The 20821-nt window shown below is 42.7% G+C and overlaps 1 protein-coding gene across 2 annotated transcripts in view; it reads left to right on the top strand.

Moving 5' to 3' along the window:
- Positions 1-20437, top strand: part of vars2 (valyl-tRNA synthetase 2, mitochondrial) — a 33892-nt gene extending 13455 nt beyond the window's left edge. For both annotated transcript variants that reach the window (XM_038285920.1, XM_038285919.1), the window contains exons 12-22: positions 20-145; positions 216-320; positions 545-613; positions 698-776; positions 1679-1809; positions 5735-5887; positions 7321-7560; positions 9376-9487; positions 9626-9828; positions 16487-16636; positions 20153-20437. In XM_038285920.1, coding sequence (XP_038141848.1) covers positions 20-145; positions 216-320; positions 545-613; positions 698-776; positions 1679-1809; positions 5735-5887; positions 7321-7560; positions 9376-9487; positions 9626-9828; positions 16487-16636; positions 20153-20230 — 1446 coding nt within the window. In that variant the 3' untranslated portion in view covers positions 20231-20437. The remainder of the gene's footprint in view (positions 1-19; positions 146-215; positions 321-544; positions 614-697; positions 777-1678; positions 1810-5734; positions 5888-7320; positions 7561-9375; positions 9488-9625; positions 9829-16486; positions 16637-20152) is intronic.
- The last annotated feature ends 384 nt before the right edge of the window (positions 20438-20821 follow it).

The following is a 20821-nucleotide window of genomic DNA, read 5'->3' as shown; positions in this document are numbered from 1 at the left end:
AATCCCCACTTTTCCACAGACCTCTGACCTCCAGCACTTCTACCCTAACTCTGTTCTGGAGACCGGCAGTGACCTCATCTTCTTCTGGGTGGCCAGGATGGTGATGCTGGGGTCCGAGCTGACTGGACAGCTCCCGTTTAAACAGGTGGGATACCTGGCTGCTCCGCCATCACCTCTGATGGGTGCGCTCAGTGGCTGATTCCTTCTCTTCTCAGGTTCTGTTTCACTCCCTGGTGCGGGACAAATATGGCAGGAAGATGAGTAAATCTCTGGGAAATGTTATCGACCCTTTAGATGTCATACATGGCGTCTCTCTGAAGGTGAGAACTAGCCTGACTGTCGGCACTCAGGGAACCGTTTCATCGAAATGCAGGTGGACGAGGTTTTCCTAACACGCTGCAGCCCGGAAATAAAACGGCAGACTTTTGTTTTTATGTTAAATAGAAATGTGTGGATTGGATTTAAATGAAAATAAAGAAAACTAAAGGTCGTTTATTTTATCTGTTGATGCAGAAATTAGTTTTTTATTATTTTCCTCTGATAGAGACTCGAGGAGAAAGTGAAGGAGGGAAACCTGGACCCAAGGGAGCAGTTGGTTGCCATGGAAGCGCAGGTGTGATACTGTCCAGTGTGATTGGCTGAGTGCATTCATTGCTTTTTCTCATTTATCTGCTCTATCTGCCCCCCCCACACCTAGAGGAAAGACTACCCTAATGGAATACCTCCATGTGGGACTGACGCTCTGAGATTCGCTCTTTGCTCTCACAGGATGCAGGGTGAGTAACGCAGGAATCCGTCCCAATGCAGGTATCAGGAGTCTCTGAACCTTTGACCCAATATTCAAAGCAGACAGATCTGGATGAGGTCAAACAAGCTTTTATCTGTTTAACAATAAGCATGCGGTTGCTGGAATAGAAGCTCAGGTCAGTGACTCGGTATAAAAGGCTGATATAGGCTAAGAGCAATAGTTACTGACCTGGTTCAGAGTTCAGTCTGATCCCAGAGGAAGGAGATGGATCCAGAGGGAGATTGTCCTCAGCTTGCAGAAGGGGCCACTCCCAGAGCTCCCAGTGATGAGCGGAGCTGATGCCAGCTGACGCCGAGGAGCAACAGTGTCCAAAAGGGAATATCAAGAGCCGAAGTCGCAGCAGAACCAAGTTTAAAGACCAGAAGATCAGAGAGCCGATGAGGAACAGAAGGGGAATCCAAGCCGAGGTCAGAAGAACAGTCCAAGTTTGGTAAATCCAGAGTCCAGAACAGATAAACTGACAGAGCAGACAGGGGGAAAGCAACACAAGATAGAGTTACTCTCACCTAATAGATTGAATAATCTGGCACTGGTGGCTGGAAAACAGGCAGCATAAATAGGAGGTGGAAGCAGGTGGATCAGTTTAGCAGTAATGAGAAACCGGGCAGAGTTGAACAGGTGAATGGAACGAGCAATCAAGCCAGCCACCAGCGCCTGGATCATGACAGTAGGAAGATGATGCTGGACTCACATAGATGGGGCGTTTGTTTCAAAGGTAACAGCTGAAAAGGTGCCTATAATGCCTTGCTCAATGGGATTCAGGAAACTGCATCACATCCAGAACTGTGCAGGAGGAATAAAAGTTAAACACATCTCTCCGCTCCCGTCCGTCTCCCTCTTCTGCTTCATGGTGTGATGTCACTCTTTCAGGTGAAGACATCAGTTTGTCCGTATCTCAAGTTCTCAGCTGCAGGCACTTCTGTAATAAAATGTGGCAGACCCTCAGATTCACTTTGGGAGTTCTGGGTGATAAAACGATGCCAGTGGAAACACTTGAAAAGGTACAGTTTTCTCCATTTTCTTTTATGCATTATCGCAGTTTAACAAAACGCAAATTTTAAATCGCAGTGGCACCCAATTTTAATCGCACTACATTTAAGAAGAGTAAGACACTAAAATGTTGACTCCAGCCCTTTAGGTGGCGGTAAAACGTTTGAAGTGGGTTTGTCCTCTCAGTAGCAGCTAGCACACAGATCCATGCATGTAAATAGACGTAAGACAAACGTTACAGTTAGTGATGGTTAATGAAGCATCTTAAAGCCTTTCCACACATTGCCAAACTCTATTGATGCTGCGTTGATACTGTCGCAGAATACTGACACCTGCTGGACATCTGAAGACACTACAGGCAGCTTATTGCAAAGACTAAACTGAATTGATTTGATGTAGTATTTCATATCTGTGTTTAAATTGAAAATATCTTTGATATTTTTTGATGCAGCCAATAGATAATGTAAACATATATCACAACGTGAACATTTAGGGGAAAATGTGAATGAGGATGCTTGTGGACTTGGATTTAAAATCATAATTTTAAAACAATAACACAGTAAAAACTGTAAATAAACTAAAAGTCAATTTGAAGTTAACTTTATATCAGATACGTTGAGTGATAACTGAGAGGAAAAGGAGGACGCAATGAGAAAATTGAAATAAAAACACAACGAAACTACAAAAGATGAGACACAGTTTAATAAGTCAGTCAGTTAGGAACAACCCTCATGGATCAGTCACATGACTTTCCTGAAACGACACGCTGAAACGACACAGTGTTTTGCTCTATGGGCTCCACACATCAGTGTTGCTGGATCCATCACTAGTTACAGTAAAGCCCTGCAAGAAGGGACTCTAGGCAAACAAGCTTTCAAAAACTGAAGGCATGGAGTTAGTGTAAAGGGATTTAAATATAATTGAAATTTAGATTTTTGTTGAAATCGTTCAGCCCTAATCCAGGCTCAGTCTCATGCTGACCGGAGATCAGCCTGAAAAATGCTTCTCTGCTGAGCAAATGAAGGGTTTTCTCGTGGTAAAAGTCTAATAATAAATACACTCAGTAGTTTTTGCAATATTGTAGAATTTCTGATGTTAAAATGTTTAACCTTTAAAATGTGATTATGTAAAGAGTCAGGATGTCAAAGGGAGCAGCAGCCTTAAAAGGTCGTCTAAATGTTTGGAAGGGCTTTTATTTCATAAACCATTATGGTGAAATCAGAGTCAGAGGACCTCATTTTCCTGGGCGCCATGTGTTTTTTGTTTTCGTTTTTTTCTTTCATGGAGACAAAGAGCCAAAGGAAGAAATGGTAAATTGTAAATAGCATGTACTTATATAGCGCCTTTATTCAAGTCAGGAGACTTGACCAAAGCGCTTTACACTACATTCATTCACCCATTCACGCACACACTGATGGTGGCAAGCTACATTGTAGCCACAGCTGTCCTGGGGCTCACTGACAGAAGCGAGGCTGCCGTACACTGGCGCCACCGGGCCCTCTGACCACCATCAGTAGACAATGCAGGTGAAGTGTCTTGCCCAAGGACACAACAACAATGAAAGTCAGAGTCGGGGCTTGAACCGTCAACCCTTCAATTTCAGGGCAAACTCCTACATCCAACCCCACTGTCGCCCCCAAACAAAAACAGGGCAATAGTTTGTTGTTTTTTTTGCTCTGTAGAGCTCAGACACAGGAGATGAAACCAGTGAATCATCTGAGGACGACAGAGAGCGGCTCACAGACCTGCTTGGTCTGACTTCTTTCCTCGCGTTGCTGTGGACTCTTAGTTTCTCCTCCACCTGTTCACGGCTCTCACCGCAGATCTAACAACTGAGAGCTGCTCTAACCTCATCTGTCAACCTGTTCGTCATTATAGCAACCAGAAGGGTCTCAGTCGCACCTATAGACAGGAAATGTGGGGCCCTATGCAAAAACAGGCAGGGGGCCCCTCTGAATGGAGAAGACAAGACATAAAACAGCCCCATTCTCCAGATAGAGAAATGTTAATAGAATAGACATCCATTATCTGTTCTAGGTTGTGTCCCTCTCTTCTTGTCCCTTTTCTTCTTGTTTTCCTCTCTATGTTTTGTACTCAGCTGACTTTTCATGCTGTCTCTAAAGGAATGAAAGATTTTTTCCAAGCACTAAGCTCACTTAGCTGATTGCTCCTTCCTGTGTTTCCAAAAAGGCCAAAGTAAATAACCCAGTCCTTCTTTTCACTGTAGACAAGCCATGATCTGCTTATCTGTTCTCCATTTTTCATTTGGATGAAATAATAGCTGCATGAATCATGACAGCAGACAAGATAGAGGAGAGCAGGAGGCGGGGTTACCAATCTACTCGCTCTGGAGAGCAGAGTTCGCTGCTTTTAGATGTTGTCTCCAAAGTCTCCAGTAGCAGAAAAAAGTAGCTAGATTTGGCACACGGACGCTGCCTGATGTTATTATTGTTGTCTTGGCAACCACAATGTTTTACATCACTGTGTCAATGTTCAGCCAATCATTCAGGCCATTTTTCAATATGTGTGCTTGTGCATTCTCATGTGCGTGTACTAAAAAAAACGTCATCAGCCTCAGCACTAGTGCTGTTCCAATTCACAAGAACAAAGAGACAGAGAACGGACAAAGTCCCCGGATGTTTTTCTCGCCCCTCCCTCTTTACCCAGCATGCATCAGAGCAGACTTGTCCATTCTCGAGATTGACAGCTGTCCCATGTTAGCAGCGACCCTCTCTCTGCAAAGCCGTTTGTGAAGTACCGCTGCCTCTGAAGGCGATTTTTTTATTTTCTTGTTTTATTTGGCAAAATGTTCTTTTGATTTGTGATTATCTGACTGTGTTATTATTCCCCCACTAAATGAAAAAAAAGTCATAATTTATTATTATCTAGAGACTATTAATAAAAGGAGGTTGTCGCAGCCTTCTGTTCCAACAAAAATAAAATACCAAAATTTCCAACGAAGGCCGTGGTGGTAACAGGTGATTTTGTTTTTGTACGCACTTCCAGCTTGACTTATTGTAAAATAAAGAAATACTTAAAATGTTTTGGAACTTAGTAGAAACGAAATTTAATGTTTTAAGCTCCCAAAAAAGTGGTCAAAAATTTTTTTTCAAAACCTCCCGTCCACACTAGACATTTACCAAACCATCCTTCAATACCCGGTGTGCTTTAATCACTCAAATTAATGGGAGGGTCTAACAATTAAGAACTTACTCCAAACAATTCCAAATGTAAAAAATAAATAACACATTTTGGTTCTAAATTAACTTAAATATATTTTATATACCAAAAGACAAAAACTAAATTGGTAGAAATAACAAATAACAAAAATTTAGCATAAATGGCCACATCAGAGGTGAAATGCAGCTCCAGACGAGCCGAGCGTGTGATGTCATCAGTACGCTTCTGTTCCAACTGACTCATGTTTATGCTGCGTGGTCCTGTTCTCACCAAGTACACACTTTCCTGTGACTTGATGAGAACATGAGTCCGTTCTGGCGTTCTAGTGAATTGAGAAACGTCCATAGTGTAACGTTGCTGGCATGCGCAGAGCGCTAGCAGACCTGCCATTAAAACTGGTTGTAAAAGAGGATCCATAATCCAGTAAATCCAGCTACATTATATCTACCTGAGCTGATCTGAAATATGTGAAGTTAGTTGTGATGGGTAAAGTAACCCGAAATATTACTGAGAGTAACGACACCCTCACAAGAATATGACTCAAGTTAAAGGGAAAAAAAACTACTACTCCTAAAAGTACATTCCTTTCTAAAAGTTACTATAGTAAATGTAAGTAGTTACTACCTACCTGTGGTTAGCATGTATGCTAGGTATTCCAGGTGACAGCTTTGTGGCTCCTTCTCCGTCAGAGATGCTGAACGGGGAGTGAGTTCAAGCCTCAGAGTTTCACGCTCTTCCTCCTCTGGCCTCTTTCAGACGGCTCCTCTGGGCAGCATGGAGCGCTGGATCTGTTCCCGCCTCTACAGCACGGTGCTGCAGTGCGAGGAGGCGTTTGAAGCTTACGAGCTGCATCTCGTCACCTCCGCCCTGTATTCTTTCTGGGTGCACAACCTGTGTGACGTTTACTTGGTAAGGAGGGAGGATCTGTGTGCCTTGTTATCAGACCATGCTTTGCTGCTAACTTCCTGTTATCTGATCACTGGAGAGCTAAACGCTAAGCCTCACGGAGGCCAATTCACAGGTTAATATTGCTGTTCCAGAAGTGTTTGACTAGTTCCTAGAATCCAGTTTAATCATTCCCATTATCAATTGTCCCATTTACACTACCTTCTGAAAACCGATACATGCTGAGCTTCGATCAGTTAACCGTGCCAAGCTTGGTTCCTTATGACCGTTTCCACACCACACTAGCGCGGTTCCTCGCCTCCTAGTGGCAATCTACGGTACTACTGCTCTCTAGAGGAAAACAAGCAAACCAACATGGAGGTGCCTGTAACATTTTAACCTGACTCCGCCAGATGGATTTGCTCCGCATATCCATCTGGAAACCTTCCGTTGAAGTGATTTTGGGAAGGGGTGAAAATACTGGTTAGCTGATTGGCCTATGTTGGTGATAGACGGGCCAAATAAACCAATCAGATCAATGAAGCATATGACGTACTAACAGAGCGACAACGAAGAGGAGCCAATTGATAGATCAAACTCTTGCCGAAACCAGTTGGGAGAAGAGCAAAAACATCTTTTCCTCTGAGAAAAGCCTCCAGAGCAGTGTTTTGCACTTCTTTCAGTGAAGAAATACTCTGTAATTCCGATAAAACTTGCTCGATAGCCACGCTAACACTAGTTTCATCGACTGAAGCCGCCATGTTCTTTAGACTGAACTGTCGCGCTTCTCGTTGCGTCACACCTCAACCCGCCTCAAAGCCAACGCTGATTGGACGTTCGTTTGGTGAACGGCTCCAAATTTTCTTTAACGGAGAGTCTCCAGACTGATCTGCGAGTGAAACCTTGAAAGCTCGCGAGATCAGGATGGTCTCACGAGGCTAGAAACATTTAGGAAGTTTGGTTATAATTGTGATATTTCGTTGTTTGTGGACAGTCAGGGTGAATTTACTTGACAGAGTAAGCTATAGTCTGATCAGGGCTTACAGAAGCAGGACACGACAGACGTTGAGGTTCATCTCGCTGCCAAGCAGAATCATCACTAGAAATCGTACGGCACGGTAGGGAAGCTAGGATTTTTATGAATCTCTGAAATTTCATGATTACGGAGGCTGACTGTAAGATGACGCGGTCTTTCATGCACTCTTTGTAATCTGAGAACTGAGCCAGAACTGAACCGCGCCGAGCCTTACTGGTGAACTAGTACCACGTTAGCGCGGTTCGGTTGTGTCTGCCGCGGTCCAGTTCAGTTGTGCGTGAAATTACCGTCAACAATTACCTGGGGTACGATCTCTGCACCGTTTCACAAAGGTAGTCTAAATGTGGCTTTAGTTGTTGTGATCAAAGCTGAAACCTCTGGAAAGGGTAGCCTTTGTCATTTCTTTGTTACCATCCTGCAGGAATACATAAAGCCTGTGCTGCTGAAAGACGACGGGGGGGCGGAGGTCCCAGCTGACAGGAGCAGCAAGCAGGTGGCCAGCGCCGTTCTCTATCACTGCGTGTCTTCGTCTCTCGCTCTGCTCTCTCCCTTCATGCCTTTCATCACCGAGGAGCTGTGGCAGAGACTCCAACCGTTCAGACCTGAAGCCCAGGCCCAGGCCAGCCTGTGTTTGCAGCCTTATCCCACATCCCGCCATCTGGTACGGACACATCTATTATCACCCCTCAAAAACAATATTTATTGACCTTTTCTTTTGGTTTAATTACAGTTATTCTAAATTGCATCCTGAGGGGATGTAGATTGTTTTTTTTTTAACATTTTTTATTTTTCATTTTATGGGAGCATTACATTACAATGATAGTTACTTTCAGGGAACGTACAATGTTACCACCACCGCTCACAATTATAGACATAAAATACAAAGTTTAATAAATTACATCTTACAACTTTGAACAAACTGCTGGGAAAGATAGGCCTGCATTAAAAAGCAAAAAATAAACTGTCTATAAACAGTTTTGAAAACTTCTGTATTCATTCTTTTCCTGCTTTGTGTGTCAACATTTACGGTTGCTAAGCAACAGAGCATACGGCGGTAAAACCCGCCGAAGGGTAGACCTGGTCGAATTCACAGCCTAAACTCTTCCGGTCTCCTTATTTTCAAGGACTTCGAAGGATCCAGTCTAGGTAGACCGCGTCCTTGGAGGATGCGTTCTAGGTTTTCGAACAAAGCCTCTGTGAACCAGCTGCATCTTTCTCTTCTCTTCTGCATGCTCGCAAACCTACTTTAAGCATTTTATCGCCACCTAAAGGGCTGGAATAAGACATTTAGCTACTTAATTGAGTTTACTTAAAATGTAATGTCACTGAAATTGAGGGCCTCTGGGATTTGAAAATTGCATTTTGTTAAATTGTGATTATATTGCAAATGCATTTAATTGCCCAGGCTTACTGTTGAGGAAAAATTACAGCTTAAATGTGCAACCTAAATTTGATATTTACATAGACCGTATTTTTCTCCTTGTCTGACTTGTTAAATGAGGAAGTTATGTCCCCTAACAAGGCAGTTGTGCCTCGGGGCTTCCCCACCTGTTCTTTTCCTGGGGGCAAGCTACTTAATACTCTTAACTCAAACTGGGTAAAACCATAAAAAAAGGACTATAAAAACAGGAGTAAAAAAATAACAGAGTTTATTCCAGATCAGGTTGTTACAGGACAGAGAAAATGCTTGGAGCTTGCACAGCTGTGAGCTCAAAAAATCACGTCCGCGAGCATCGGGCAAAGATTGAGCCCCAAACAAGGTCCTCTTCTCCTTCTTATAGCTCATGAGTCTATGTGTTGGATCATGTGGATGCTTAGCTGTCCGTATCAGAAACTGTCACGCCATCCATGCCCTGACCTGTATGCATCTTGCCTCTATGCCCAAGAATTACAGATAGCTCTCCTCTATCAGACCGGCTCCAAGATGAAGGCTGCCCTGATTAGATGACCTCCGTACACACAGTGACATCCACAATGTGAAGGAAGGCCATCTACTCTCTAATCTGGCTAACAAAGTAACAATGCACATGATGTATAAAGAATAAACCTAACAGACTTCAAATCAGATTTAGCCGTCCTTTTTTAAGTTGCTCCAATTCTGTCTAATTGCTGATGCCTGAGTAACGGCAGAGCACTTCTATTGTTATTACATTCTTTGAATCTAGAAGTTTGATTCTGCCTGACATGTATTGGAGGCCAATCAGAGAAAAAAAAAACTCCAGAACTTCATAAAAACAGCCCATATTGTCCATGAATTGTATGTTAACTTCTGGCATTGGGAGTAAATTCAAAACACTATCAAATATAATCGATAAAGTTGATCCTGCCTAAAGTGGGTAAATCTTTAGTCTGATCCAGGGTCAAACACGGAGAGCAAAGGTCATCTGCTTTTTTTTTTCTGTTTACTTAAAATCTTGGTTTCTCCAGTTTTTCCTCTTCATGAACTTTATTTTTTGCTCTGCCTGTTTTATTCCAGACACACTGGTATTTCCCTGAGGTGGAGAGGGACTTCCTGCTGGTCCAGGACATTATCCGAACAGCTCGATCTCTGCGAGCCCAGTGTGGCCTGACCAAAGAGAAACCTGTCAGTAAGTCAACAGATCAGATCCGCTAACAACCATCATTTTACATGATATTTTTGTGCATAAAGGGAATTACTTTAAATATTGGTAAGTGATCCAAAGAAGCAGTGCCTAAAGTATTCATGTCTCTTGTGCTTCTTTCAGTGTGGGCAGTGTGTTCGCCCAGCCAGGCGCAGACGCTCCTCCGCTTTGATTCAGCTCTTCTGACTTTAAGTCGGATCTCAAGCCTCCAGATCTACTGTCCAGATCAAGGAGGTTCTCCCCCCTCTGTCCACTCCACACCTCCACCCACTGGATGCTTCATCGGCGTGGTAGACCACACCTGTCAGCTGCACCTTCACATCCGAGTGAGTCATTCTAAACATCTAGCATAAACATAAAACAACTCATCTTTAAATTGAGTATATTTGGAACTTATTTAAAGGAATAGTACACCCAAAACATGATTAGCCTTCATTTTCTACTCACCCCCATGCTGAACAAAACTCTGGAGTACTTTTTTGATATCTCAAATGCATCTGGAGATCTGGGAGGCTTCTTGCTGTCTGCTGACATTCAAATAATGGAGGTCTATGGCGCCCGAGACAGAAAGGTCCATAAAAGTCCATAAAAACGTGTCAATATTCCTCCATACTGCTCGTCCAATGTATTCCAAGTGTCCTGAGTGGGTAGCGTCCATAATTTACTCGAAACGAAGTCATTTAGAATGTTTTTAGAGCATAAACAGTAGTGTATAGGATTTCCTAATAGCGCCCCCATGCGCGCTCACGACGCTACGGAAGCCGGCAGACCAAACCAGCGCATTCAGCTCGGCAAAGAACTCATGCTCTTCCTCAACACTGAAGTCCTCAGACATTTTTCTTTCATTGTTTCTTTCTTTGCACAGGTAAACAGCACATTTCTTCTTCTACGCTTGCATTATCGGCAGAGCAGACGCTGAATGCGCACTTCCTTCCGGTTTGGTCTGCCGGCTTCCGTAGAATCGTGAGCGCGCATGGGGGCGCTAATGAAGGCTAATCATGTTTTGGGTGTACTATTCCTTTAAAAGGTATTTTTGTTTTGTTTTCATTTTAAAGAGAGACCGTTTCTCAATTCACAAGAACGTAGATATGGACTCGTGTCTTCGCCGATTCTGTTCTTGAGAAGAACAAAGAACGGGAGCAAGCAGCATAAATACGGGTCAATTGGAACGAAGCGTACTGATGACATCACCACACGCGCAGCTCGTCTGGAGCTGCATTTTACCTCCTGTTGTTAATAGTTTCTAGATAATAATAAATTATGACTTTTTTTTATTTATTGGGGGAATAATAATGAACACAGTCAGATAAACACAAATCAAATGAACATTTTGCCAAATAAAACAAAAAAAATCTCCATCATAGCTAGTGGTCCTTCACACGCGGCTATGCAGCGAGAGGGCCGCTGCAGACGGGCTAACGGTAGCTCTGGTGGCGCTTAGCCTCAGAGGTCCGCTGGTTACCGTGGTCCTCTCAACAGTAATAAATGAGCCACATAGTGACGCTCAAAGTATAATGTTCTCGCCTTAAATTATCGAAAAATGTACTTTTATAGAACGACAGCAACAGAAAAGAGAACATTTAAAGGAATAGTACACCCAAAACATGATTAGCCTTCATTTTCTACTCACCCCCATGCTGAACAACACTCTGGAGTACTTTTTTGATATCTCAAATGCATCTGGAGATCTGGGAGGCTTCTTGCTGTCTGCTGACATTCAAATAATGGAGGTCTATGGCGCCCGAGACAGAAAGGTCCATAAAAGTCCACAAAAAACGTGTCAATATTCCTCCATTCTGCTCGTCCAATGTATTCCAAGTGTCCTGAGTGGGTAGCATCCAGAATTTACTCGAAACGAAGTCATTTAGAATGTTTTTAGAGCATAAACAGTAGTGTATAGGATTTCCTGAAAGTGCGCGCATGCGAGTTCACGAGTCTACGGAAACCGCGGCAGACCAAACCAGATGAAAGTGCGCATTCAGCTCGGCAAAGAACTCATGCTCTTCCTCAGACATTTTTCTTTCGTTGTTTCTTTCTTTGCACAGGTAAACAGCACATTTCTTCTTCTACGCTTGCATTATTGGCAGAGCAGACGCTGAATGCGCACTTTCGTCTGGTTTGGTCTGCCGCGGTTTCCGTAGACTCGTGAACGCGCTTTCAGGAAATCCTATACACTACTGTTTATGCTCTAAAAACATTCTAAATGATTTCGTTTCGAGTAAATTCTGGACGCTACCCACTCAGGACACTTGGAATACATTGGACGAGCAGTATGGAGGAATATTGACCCGTTTTTTGTGGACTTTTATGGACCTTTCTGCCTCGGGCGCCATAGACCTCCATTATTTGAATGTCAGCAGACAGCAAGAAGCCTCCCAGATCTCCAGATGCATTTGAGATATCAAAAAAGTACTCCAGAGTGTTGTTCAGCATGGGGGTGAGTAGAAAATGAAGGCTAATCATGTTTTGGTTGTACTATTCCTTTAACTTAATACTCTGAGCTCTGTGAGCGCTAAGCTGGAAGCTGCTGCTGCTGCAGTGCATGCTGGGACAGCTGTCAGTCTGGAGAACGGACAAGTCTGCTCTGATGCATGCTGGGAAAGAGGGAGGGGCCAGAACAACATCTGGGGACTTTTTAATGCCACTTGAAATAAAAATTTAAGACCAAATTCACAAGAAACACAAAAAAAACCTGCTTGCTACAATTTAACCCAAAGGTTTATTTTAACATAAACCACTGCACTAATGGTTCAAATTTCAAAAAGCTTCCCATACAGGAAGAAAGCTAAAAACACACAAATGACAGATATATTTGAACAATTATTTAACTGAATTCACAAACTTTGTTTTAGCAGGGAACAAAACAACTCAGTTTTAAAGCCACAACATAACCAGTGCTAAGTCTTTTTTGCAGCTATTTTTCTTTGTATGGTTTTCTTAGTATGTTTGATTTGGTGATAAGTGGAGGCGTTGCAGAGACAAGGGTGGAACTAAACTGAGAAATACCGGCTGTTTCTAGGTAACTCCATTTTGACGCTTTGTGTTTCGTGCTTCGCATGCGACTCCACTGCCTGAATTCCCATCGTTCTGAGCTTGAATGACTTCTTGCACTAAATCCACTGAGCCTCATGTATGTTCCCTGGTTTTAGCCATGGAGAAAACTCTTGGCTGGAGACAATTTTCGTTACATTTACACTTGCTCATATTTTCCAGACAAAAAGGTAATGGAGCATCTCCCAAATGTCCCGGCAGCAACAACGCTTTATTGGTTCCGCTATCGGGACGGAACCAATAATGGCGAGCTGTTTTTTTTTTTTTATAAAAAAAACAAAATTTGTCAATTTTAACGTTTTATTTAGATTACAAAAATAAATCGTAATAAAAATAGTCCTATTTATGATGTTTTAAAAATTAAGACCTACGAAAGACTAATTTAAGACATTTTAATACCATTTGAGGCCTTAGTTTTATTTTGAAGAATTCAATGACTTTTAAGACTTTTTAAGGACCCGAGGGAACCCTGGAAACGGTCAGAGGCTCAAGAGTCACGCGGTGAGTCTTTCAGACGATGGACCAAAAAGCAGGCAAGGAAACTATGGACCCTGTAAATACTCAGATGGCTTGGGAAGGATTTGTATTGGAAAACAAACCACTGCTCCTCCCTCACCTGGTGCTACTAGGTAGAGCTGAGGTATTAAACAGCAGCGCGGCACGGAGAGAGAGGAGAGCTGATCGCTGAAGATGAAACCAGCTTTTCAACATGGTAACCAATCAGGAACTGGTTGTAGGTGAAACTTTTTCACCTACAATGTAATAAAGAGATAAACAATGTTAAAAGGAAAATATGGAATTCTCTAAGAAGGTATTTAGGTGGATTTAAAAAAAAGGCATTTTACTTTAGTCCTAGAAAGACTGTTAATCATCTCCAGTACTGAGCTTTTCTCACTGGAAAAATCTGAAATCTAGATAATGAACTGAATCATTTTTTCTTAAAATAAGTGCATGTGTTCTTGGATTGAGGAGGTAAAAGAGAAATTTTGCCAATGGAACGAGACAATTTACACTTAAAATAAGAAAACTCAATTTCATTGTCTTATTTCAAGTGCATATTATCTAATTATCTTATTTTAATGAGTAAAAATACTCATTCCATTGGCAAACTACCCCATTTACCTCCTCAAATTAAGGGCAAATACACCTAATTTAAGAAATTTTGAGTTATTTCCAGATGATTTTTCCAGTGCTTCCAGCGTACGGATTTAGGGCCGGATCTATCAAAGGTTTGCGTGTATAAAAACGTGAGCTATTTCACTGCGCACGCTAAAAAATGTACAAACTGATCTATCAACAGCGTGCTAAAAGGATTTGGTCTTTAAAACGTGCTAAATAGCGCCTCTTATCCATTTAGTACTTTTTCTGCAATGAATATGCAATATGGGACGTTTACACGCAAAAGTGCGTCTTGTGGGAGGAGAACATGTAAATATATTAATTTAGCACTCGCAAAGTGATTTATCAAACCTAAAAGCAATTTTGCTAATGGTATCTGACTCTATATTTAACACGTTTCAAAAGAAGGTGCAAATGGTCTGTATGCGTAATTGCGCACACATGGCAGCGGTTATTGTCGTAAGAAGGAGACATGGAAATGAAGCAAGGAGATGCAGAGAACGCATTTTTTCACTCCGTGTGAATATTTTTGCAATGAACGAGGAAACGATAATCCAAACATTTCGTTTATCCAGCATTGCCATTTTGGAGCTGCAATTCCAGTGATTTGCTCCTCACAGAGCGTCAGCTGTACTTGTTCCTCAATGCTGGTCAGAGGCATCTCATCTACTGTGCCCCCTCCTCTTTTGTTCGCAGATGTTTTGTTATATGCCAGTTTTTCTTTGGTTCGCCTTCTAATATCCTGGTATCTTCTTTTTACTTCATCCACTGTTCGCAAGGTTTCACCAACAGCGTTTACTTTATTACAGATTTGTTCACATATAGCGTTCCTCTGTGTGACGGTCACACTTCTTTGCTGTAGCTCACTTAAATGTTTGTTGGATTCATCCACCAATACCTCCATTTCCATGGGGTCGAATTTCCTTTTGCGCCTTCTGCTGTCCAAACTCGCCATGCCGCAAACCACCAAACGCGCAAAACCATCATTCAAATAGGGCGTCTCCAACAGTTTTGCACCTGCCACCGGTTACGCAATCGCTCTTGTTAAATCACCCGCAAACCATGGTTCAGCCCCTCGCGCAAAATTCCAGTTTGCGAGCGCAAATTACTGCACGCAAAATTGGATCTTGATAAATCCGGCCCTTAATGTATTAATCTCCTTGGGGAGCAGTGGGCTGCCATCGTGGGGCGCCTGTAGAGCCCCAGGTTAATGATTGTGCTCAGAAAGCCAGAGTGGAAGTCTGTGGGAGTGGGGCTCAAACTCAGAACCTCAGGATTCCTGAGCACAGTCCTCTAACCACTAGGCTGCCCCTCCCCTTAGCATGAAGGGTCTTTAATAAGGACCCACACTGGCAGCTCACACCCCCCCCCAGCTGGGATACAAACCCAGGCTTCCTGTTTGCAGGTCAGGTGACCTTGAGCTAGCCTGCCACTGGTAAGTGGTGAACAACAAGTTGGGGCAGCACTAGGGATGGGAATCGAAAACCGGTTCCTGTTCAGAACCGGTTCCGTATTTTCCGATTCCATGGCATCGTTTGGCAGCTCGCTGAACGATTCTTTTTTCGATTCCCGCAGCACCAGAGCCTAGAGCGCCGGCTCTGGGGAGCACGACTTACGTCACGTTTTTTTACGTACGTTACGTAAGTTACCAAAGTTACGCAAGTTACGCAAGTTGGAAGAACTATTCGAGGAGGAAGACAACGAGCTGCGGTCACTTTGTGAATCAAAGCCCCGTCTTTCCTTAGCCCAGAGGGTAGATCAGGAAATCCAGCTCTATAAAAGCTTGCCCTCCATCCCCTGCAGGGATAGCGCCACACTGTGGTGGTGGAACAAGCAAGATACGCTGCCCTTGCTATCTGGACTGGCTGAAAACTACCTCTGTGTGCAGGCTTCCTCCACCCCATCTGAGAGGGTGTCCTCCATGGCTGGAGACACCATAAGCCCTGAAAGATCCCGTATCCTTCCAGAAAAAGCAGATGTGCTCATCTTTCTGCAAAATAACTGTTAATTTTCCCTACTACTGTTTTATAATTAGTATTTTTTGTTATTTAAAATAGGTTATTATCCCATAATTTGTTATTAGACATTGTTGGTTATTAAGTTTGTTCTTGTATTAATTTTTCATTTAAACACAGATGTTACTCCAGTTTCACATTTCCTGTGGACATCTTGATCTTGTTGATTTTGTAAGATTGTGCAATAGTTAAGTAAACACAGTTGATGCTGATAATCAAACTGTTTGTTCTCCTTTTTTCCCCAAATTGGAATCGAAAAAAGAATCGATAAAGAATCGAATCGTTTCATAGAATCGAAAAGGGAATCGGAATCGTGAAAATCTTTTCAATTCCCAACCCTAGGCAGCACCGAGTCCAACCACAAAGAAATTAATTGTCTTGATGAAACCTTTTTAAATACCAACAGGCCAGAATGAAAATTAACTTAAATGAAACAAAACTACTAAGTCTATATTTAAAATGGAAGCAGTAGAAGTAAAAAGTTGTCTAAAAAATAATGACTCCAGTAAACTATAGATAGTCAACATTTCTACTTAATCTGGGGAACAAAGTATTTGCACTTTATTACTTGACACCTCTGCTGTTTTAGCTGAATGGAGGCATGACATGTGCCACAGGACCTAGCATACGTCATTTACCCAGAATGCATTGCAGTGTAAACAACATGTGGATGTCAGAGTGACAATATTTGTTTTTATTTATGTTTCAATTTAAAAACTCTAGTTTTGAGAGTTTTCTCAAATAAGGCTGAGGAATGGTTGAGCATATATCTAACCGTGTATTATTGGATTTATTTCAGAGTGGAGTCGATACTGACAAGCAGATTCAGCATCTTTCTCAGCGAAGAGAGAAGCTTCTTCCAAAGCTGGAGGAGAATCTTGGCAGGCTGCAGTGTCCCAACAGTCGGACGAAGATTCCAGCACACATCAGGGAGCAGCTGCAAAGCAAGGTGAGCGCTGGAGGAGAGGGGATACCTGGCTTCCTTCCTGCCTCCAAGATTTAACCTATATATTGTTGGCAGTTAGGACTAAGAGGTCTGGAGCACAGCGGGGCGGTGATGGAGGATGTAAGATTTCAGGGTAACAGGAGAAGCGGCGCAAGTGGCGTTTAGAAACTGTCGTCAGATAGCGGTAATTTATAAATGTTTTAAATCAGGTTGGGTCTGGATCCGGACCGCGGCCCGCTAATCCGTGACCTCTACATTAATCGATGAATCGGACAAAAAATTTTTTTTATATTAACCTCTTTATTCCAAAATAAACATTTTAGACAGAACAAACAAGCACACAAGTACAGGTTGCTCATTAACTGTACTGGTGCAATGTGAAAAATAAATGTTTGTGTTAAAACTACGCAAACTTACATGAGAAATGTAGCTGTAAATCCACAAAATATAGGCTACTTTGTTTCATAAAGCGCAAAAAAAGACATTTTTGTTTTTAAAAGCCCCTAAGGGGTTCAAACAATAGGCCCCCCCATTTCAACAAATGAGGTTTTTTTTAGACTAGAAGAGTTCTGCCTTTTAAGACAGGAAAGTATAGCAGTTAAAGTTGCTACTTGAGAAAATACTGAACCATAGAGATAAAAATAGCCCTGTGATTCAAATTATAAATTGTATTTGGAATAAAAATGAGAGAACTAGGGGTGCTAAAAAACACATCCTCCAAAGACAGATATTTACATGGGAATGTGGCAGATAATTAATTGACATATTACTGATCTTGCTGGATTTTATTCTGCTTTACTTCCATAAATTGCAGGATCTTCTTTACTTTATCTTTGCCAGAAGATTTAAACTTTAAAAGCCTTGCCCTCATAATTTGCAAGTTAATTTATTTATCAAGTAAATATAAATGCTGCTTAAGCTAATTCAAATGAAATTAAAAGTAAAATAAGTAGCCAACCTTATCACTGTCTGTAACCTACTAACACGGTAAGGAAAGCATCAGATGAGCTACCTGAGAAACTAACGTTACGTTTCCCCACTTTAAAACCAAACAAACATGGCCGCTCACCCTGCTGATCAGCTCTCTTCACTGCCATTGAAGGCTCCAACGTGTTTCCTTTTCAGGTGCTGCATCATAACAGTGGTGCTTCCGTGCCATGTTCATTTGTTTTGACAAAAGTTGCATGTTACGACTTTTTTCACTGTACAAAGCGCAGGCTATTTTAATTATTGTGATCAATTTGCGCCGTCAATCCCGGCGCATGCGCGCTTCATTTGCAGTCTGGACGCTGAGGGTAAACATCCTGCTGCTCTGACTGCAGCGCTGAGAGGGACTCCTGCAGGAGAACGGGGTTGGGATGGGGGAGGCGCCCCACGGCAGCAGCTGCCGCTGGAGGACAAGTGTAGGAACGATACATGCTTTCACGTAAGAGTCTCCAAAAGCCGCCAGTGACACCGTAAAAAGTCGCCAGATTTGTGGCTAGTCGCTTTTTTGAAAAATAGTCGCTGGAGGGGTCTGAAAAGTCGCTAAATATAGCGACAAAGTCGCTGAGTTGGCAACACTGCACCTGCAGCGCTGGCTCGCTCTGCAGTATTTTTTTTTTCTTCCCCCGTTTCAGTCAAGTGGCAGTGATGATGACGGCGGCGGCGGATGACGCAGTAATCGCGCGACACAACTAATCGATGATGAAATTCGTTGCCAACGCTTTTAAAAGTCGATTTTTGTCGATTTTTATCGATTTTATCGATTCGTTGTTGCAGCCCTACTTAAAGGTATACTATGCAACCGGTGTTGATTTTCCAGCGAGGCTCCCCCCAGAGGGCGAAAGTAAAAGTGCACTGTCGTAAATATGCTCAGCTGTTCTCCTGGTTTCTCCGTCAAGCCAGGCGCGGTTGTTTTGAGCTTAGCAGACAGGCGAACGCAACGAATGACTAATGCTGCGTTCACACTGGACGCAGCTGGCGCGACAGAAGCAGCGAGTTTACATGCAAAGTCAATGGTTGACGCGCATCAAGGCGCAGCAAAAGGTCCCGCGGCGCGTTTTGAGCAGCAGGCGCAGCGCGTCTGAGCAGCTGAAGCAGCGCGTCAGGCGCGTTTAATCATCTGACGCAGGGAGAGAGACACAGCGCTGATGATCAGAGGCTGTGATCTCTCCTCTTAAACAGTTTATTGACGCCTAAATTAACTTAAAATGCAGAAATCTGCTGGCAGAATATGCAGTTTGGATTATTTAGATGAAAAACACCTACCAGCTGCTGCGAGGAGGCGACCCGGCCAGAGGCTGCTGATGAAGGGGTTCCTACTGTCGGCGCACCGCTGGTATGTGGGGGTCTGAGCGGCTCCGACAGAAAAAATATTGAAGGCAGGATAATAATCTGAATGAACTGACTGCACTGATTACGTTTTCAGGTGTATTTTCTCACTTAAACACATCTTAAAACTACTTTATTCCCACTGATCACAGCAAATATAGCTGCAAGGCAGAGAAAGGATAGTGAAGCTCCGCCCAACGCGCGTCAGACATACTTTTGCACCGCGCAGCCAGAGCAGCAAAGCTGCTTCAGCCACGCGTCAGAACTAACTGGTACAAGCAGCAAACATGAAGCAGCAGACGCGATTTTGCTGCTTTTGCTGCGTGAACGTAGCATAACTGCACAAAGATCGCCACTGTGCTAGCAACGAGAATGCTTTTAACTGGGGGGTGTAGCAGTTCTCGCTGTAAAGCAAGACTGACTCTCACGAGACTTCTGAGCCTGTGGGTGCGGGTCGGTGCTCCTGCAATTGCAAGTGCGGTATTTCCCCCACAGACCACCAGGGCGGCCGAGAATACCTTTGTTCAACCTGAAATGACTCATTTAATCATCCAAAACGTTATGGAACACATTAATTAACTGAAAAATGTTGCATAGTGTGCCTTTAACACCTCTGGTCACTCCTCTGAAACAGTTTATTAACTTAAAATGTAGAAACCTGCCGGCTACATACGTGAAAAACGCCTTCCAGCCGCGGCAAAAAGCAGCGTAAAACCGCAAAGAGGCGACCAGGCTAGAGGCTGCTGCTGCTGGGGAAAATTAAACTAAACTAAAACTAATTTTTATCCACTGATCACAGCAAATCTAGCTGCCATTGTTCCAGGCAAAGAAAGGAAAGGTAGCTCCGCCCATCGTGCATCAGACCCACTTTTTGACTCGCAGTTAAAGCAGCAAAGATGCTTTAGCCGCGCGTCAGAACTAAATTAATACAATCTGCTGCTTCTGCTGCGTGCGCTCTGAACTCAGCATTAAATTACAAAAGGATTCCTGTTATTCCTGAGAAACTACTTTTTTTTGTCTAAAATTTATTGTTTCTATACATTCTGGAATTTGGGTTTTTGTTTTTCAGATGTTTGTTTTTCCATGTCAATAATAACTTGAATGTTATGAATTAAAAGTGAGTAATTTGTTTGTTTGTTTTTCCATCTGTGATCATGTTAATATAGTGATAATAGTTATTCATGTTCTGTCATCCTGTCTGTTCAGGTTTCAGCTTTGAAGGAGGAACTAAAAACTGTTGAGGATCAGATAAAAGTGCTGCAGGAGAAGCAGTCAGCGGGATAACTGCAACTGAAGGCTCCTCTGGACCCTTGGAGACAGAAAAACGGGTCTAACCAGCTTCCACTGCTGGATGCTGCCACCATAACGCTGCTTTCACGCATCAGAATGTGGTTCTCTGTAAATAAAAGAAATCCCTTTAAGCTTCCTAAATCAGAAAATATGTCTTTCCAATCCGTTCTCCTTGGTGTAATAAAACATTTTAAGTCCTCATTGCATTGCTTTCATTTTTCTATTATAACAAGTGGAGGAGATTTGATCCTTTATTTTTGTTTAAATCTGTTATTTTTACCTTATTTATTGAAATAGAACAGGGCTGGGCAATTAATTGCATAATCGCAAATTATTGAAAGGCAATTTTCAAATTTCAGAGGCACCAAATCTTAATCACACTATATTTACCAACAGTGTGACGTTAAGTTTCTCCCTGCAGCCCTTTAGGTGGTGATTAAACGCTTAAAGCAGGTTTGTCGGCACGCAGAAAGGTACTGAGAAATGTAGCTAGCACACAGATCCATGCATGGAAGTAAAAACTTTTTCACAAAATGGGTACAGTGAAGTCCTGTAACAACGGACTCTGGGTCAGAAAGCGTTTTA

This window comes from Cyprinodon tularosa, unplaced genomic scaffold (genome assembly GCF_016077235.1).
Source record: "Cyprinodon tularosa strain WSP-4 unplaced genomic scaffold, ASM1607723v1 ctg217, whole genome shotgun sequence".
NCBI lineage: Eukaryota > Metazoa > Chordata > Actinopteri > Cyprinodontiformes > Cyprinodontidae > Cyprinodon > Cyprinodon tularosa.
This window is presented reverse-complemented; position numbering and strand designations above follow the sequence as displayed.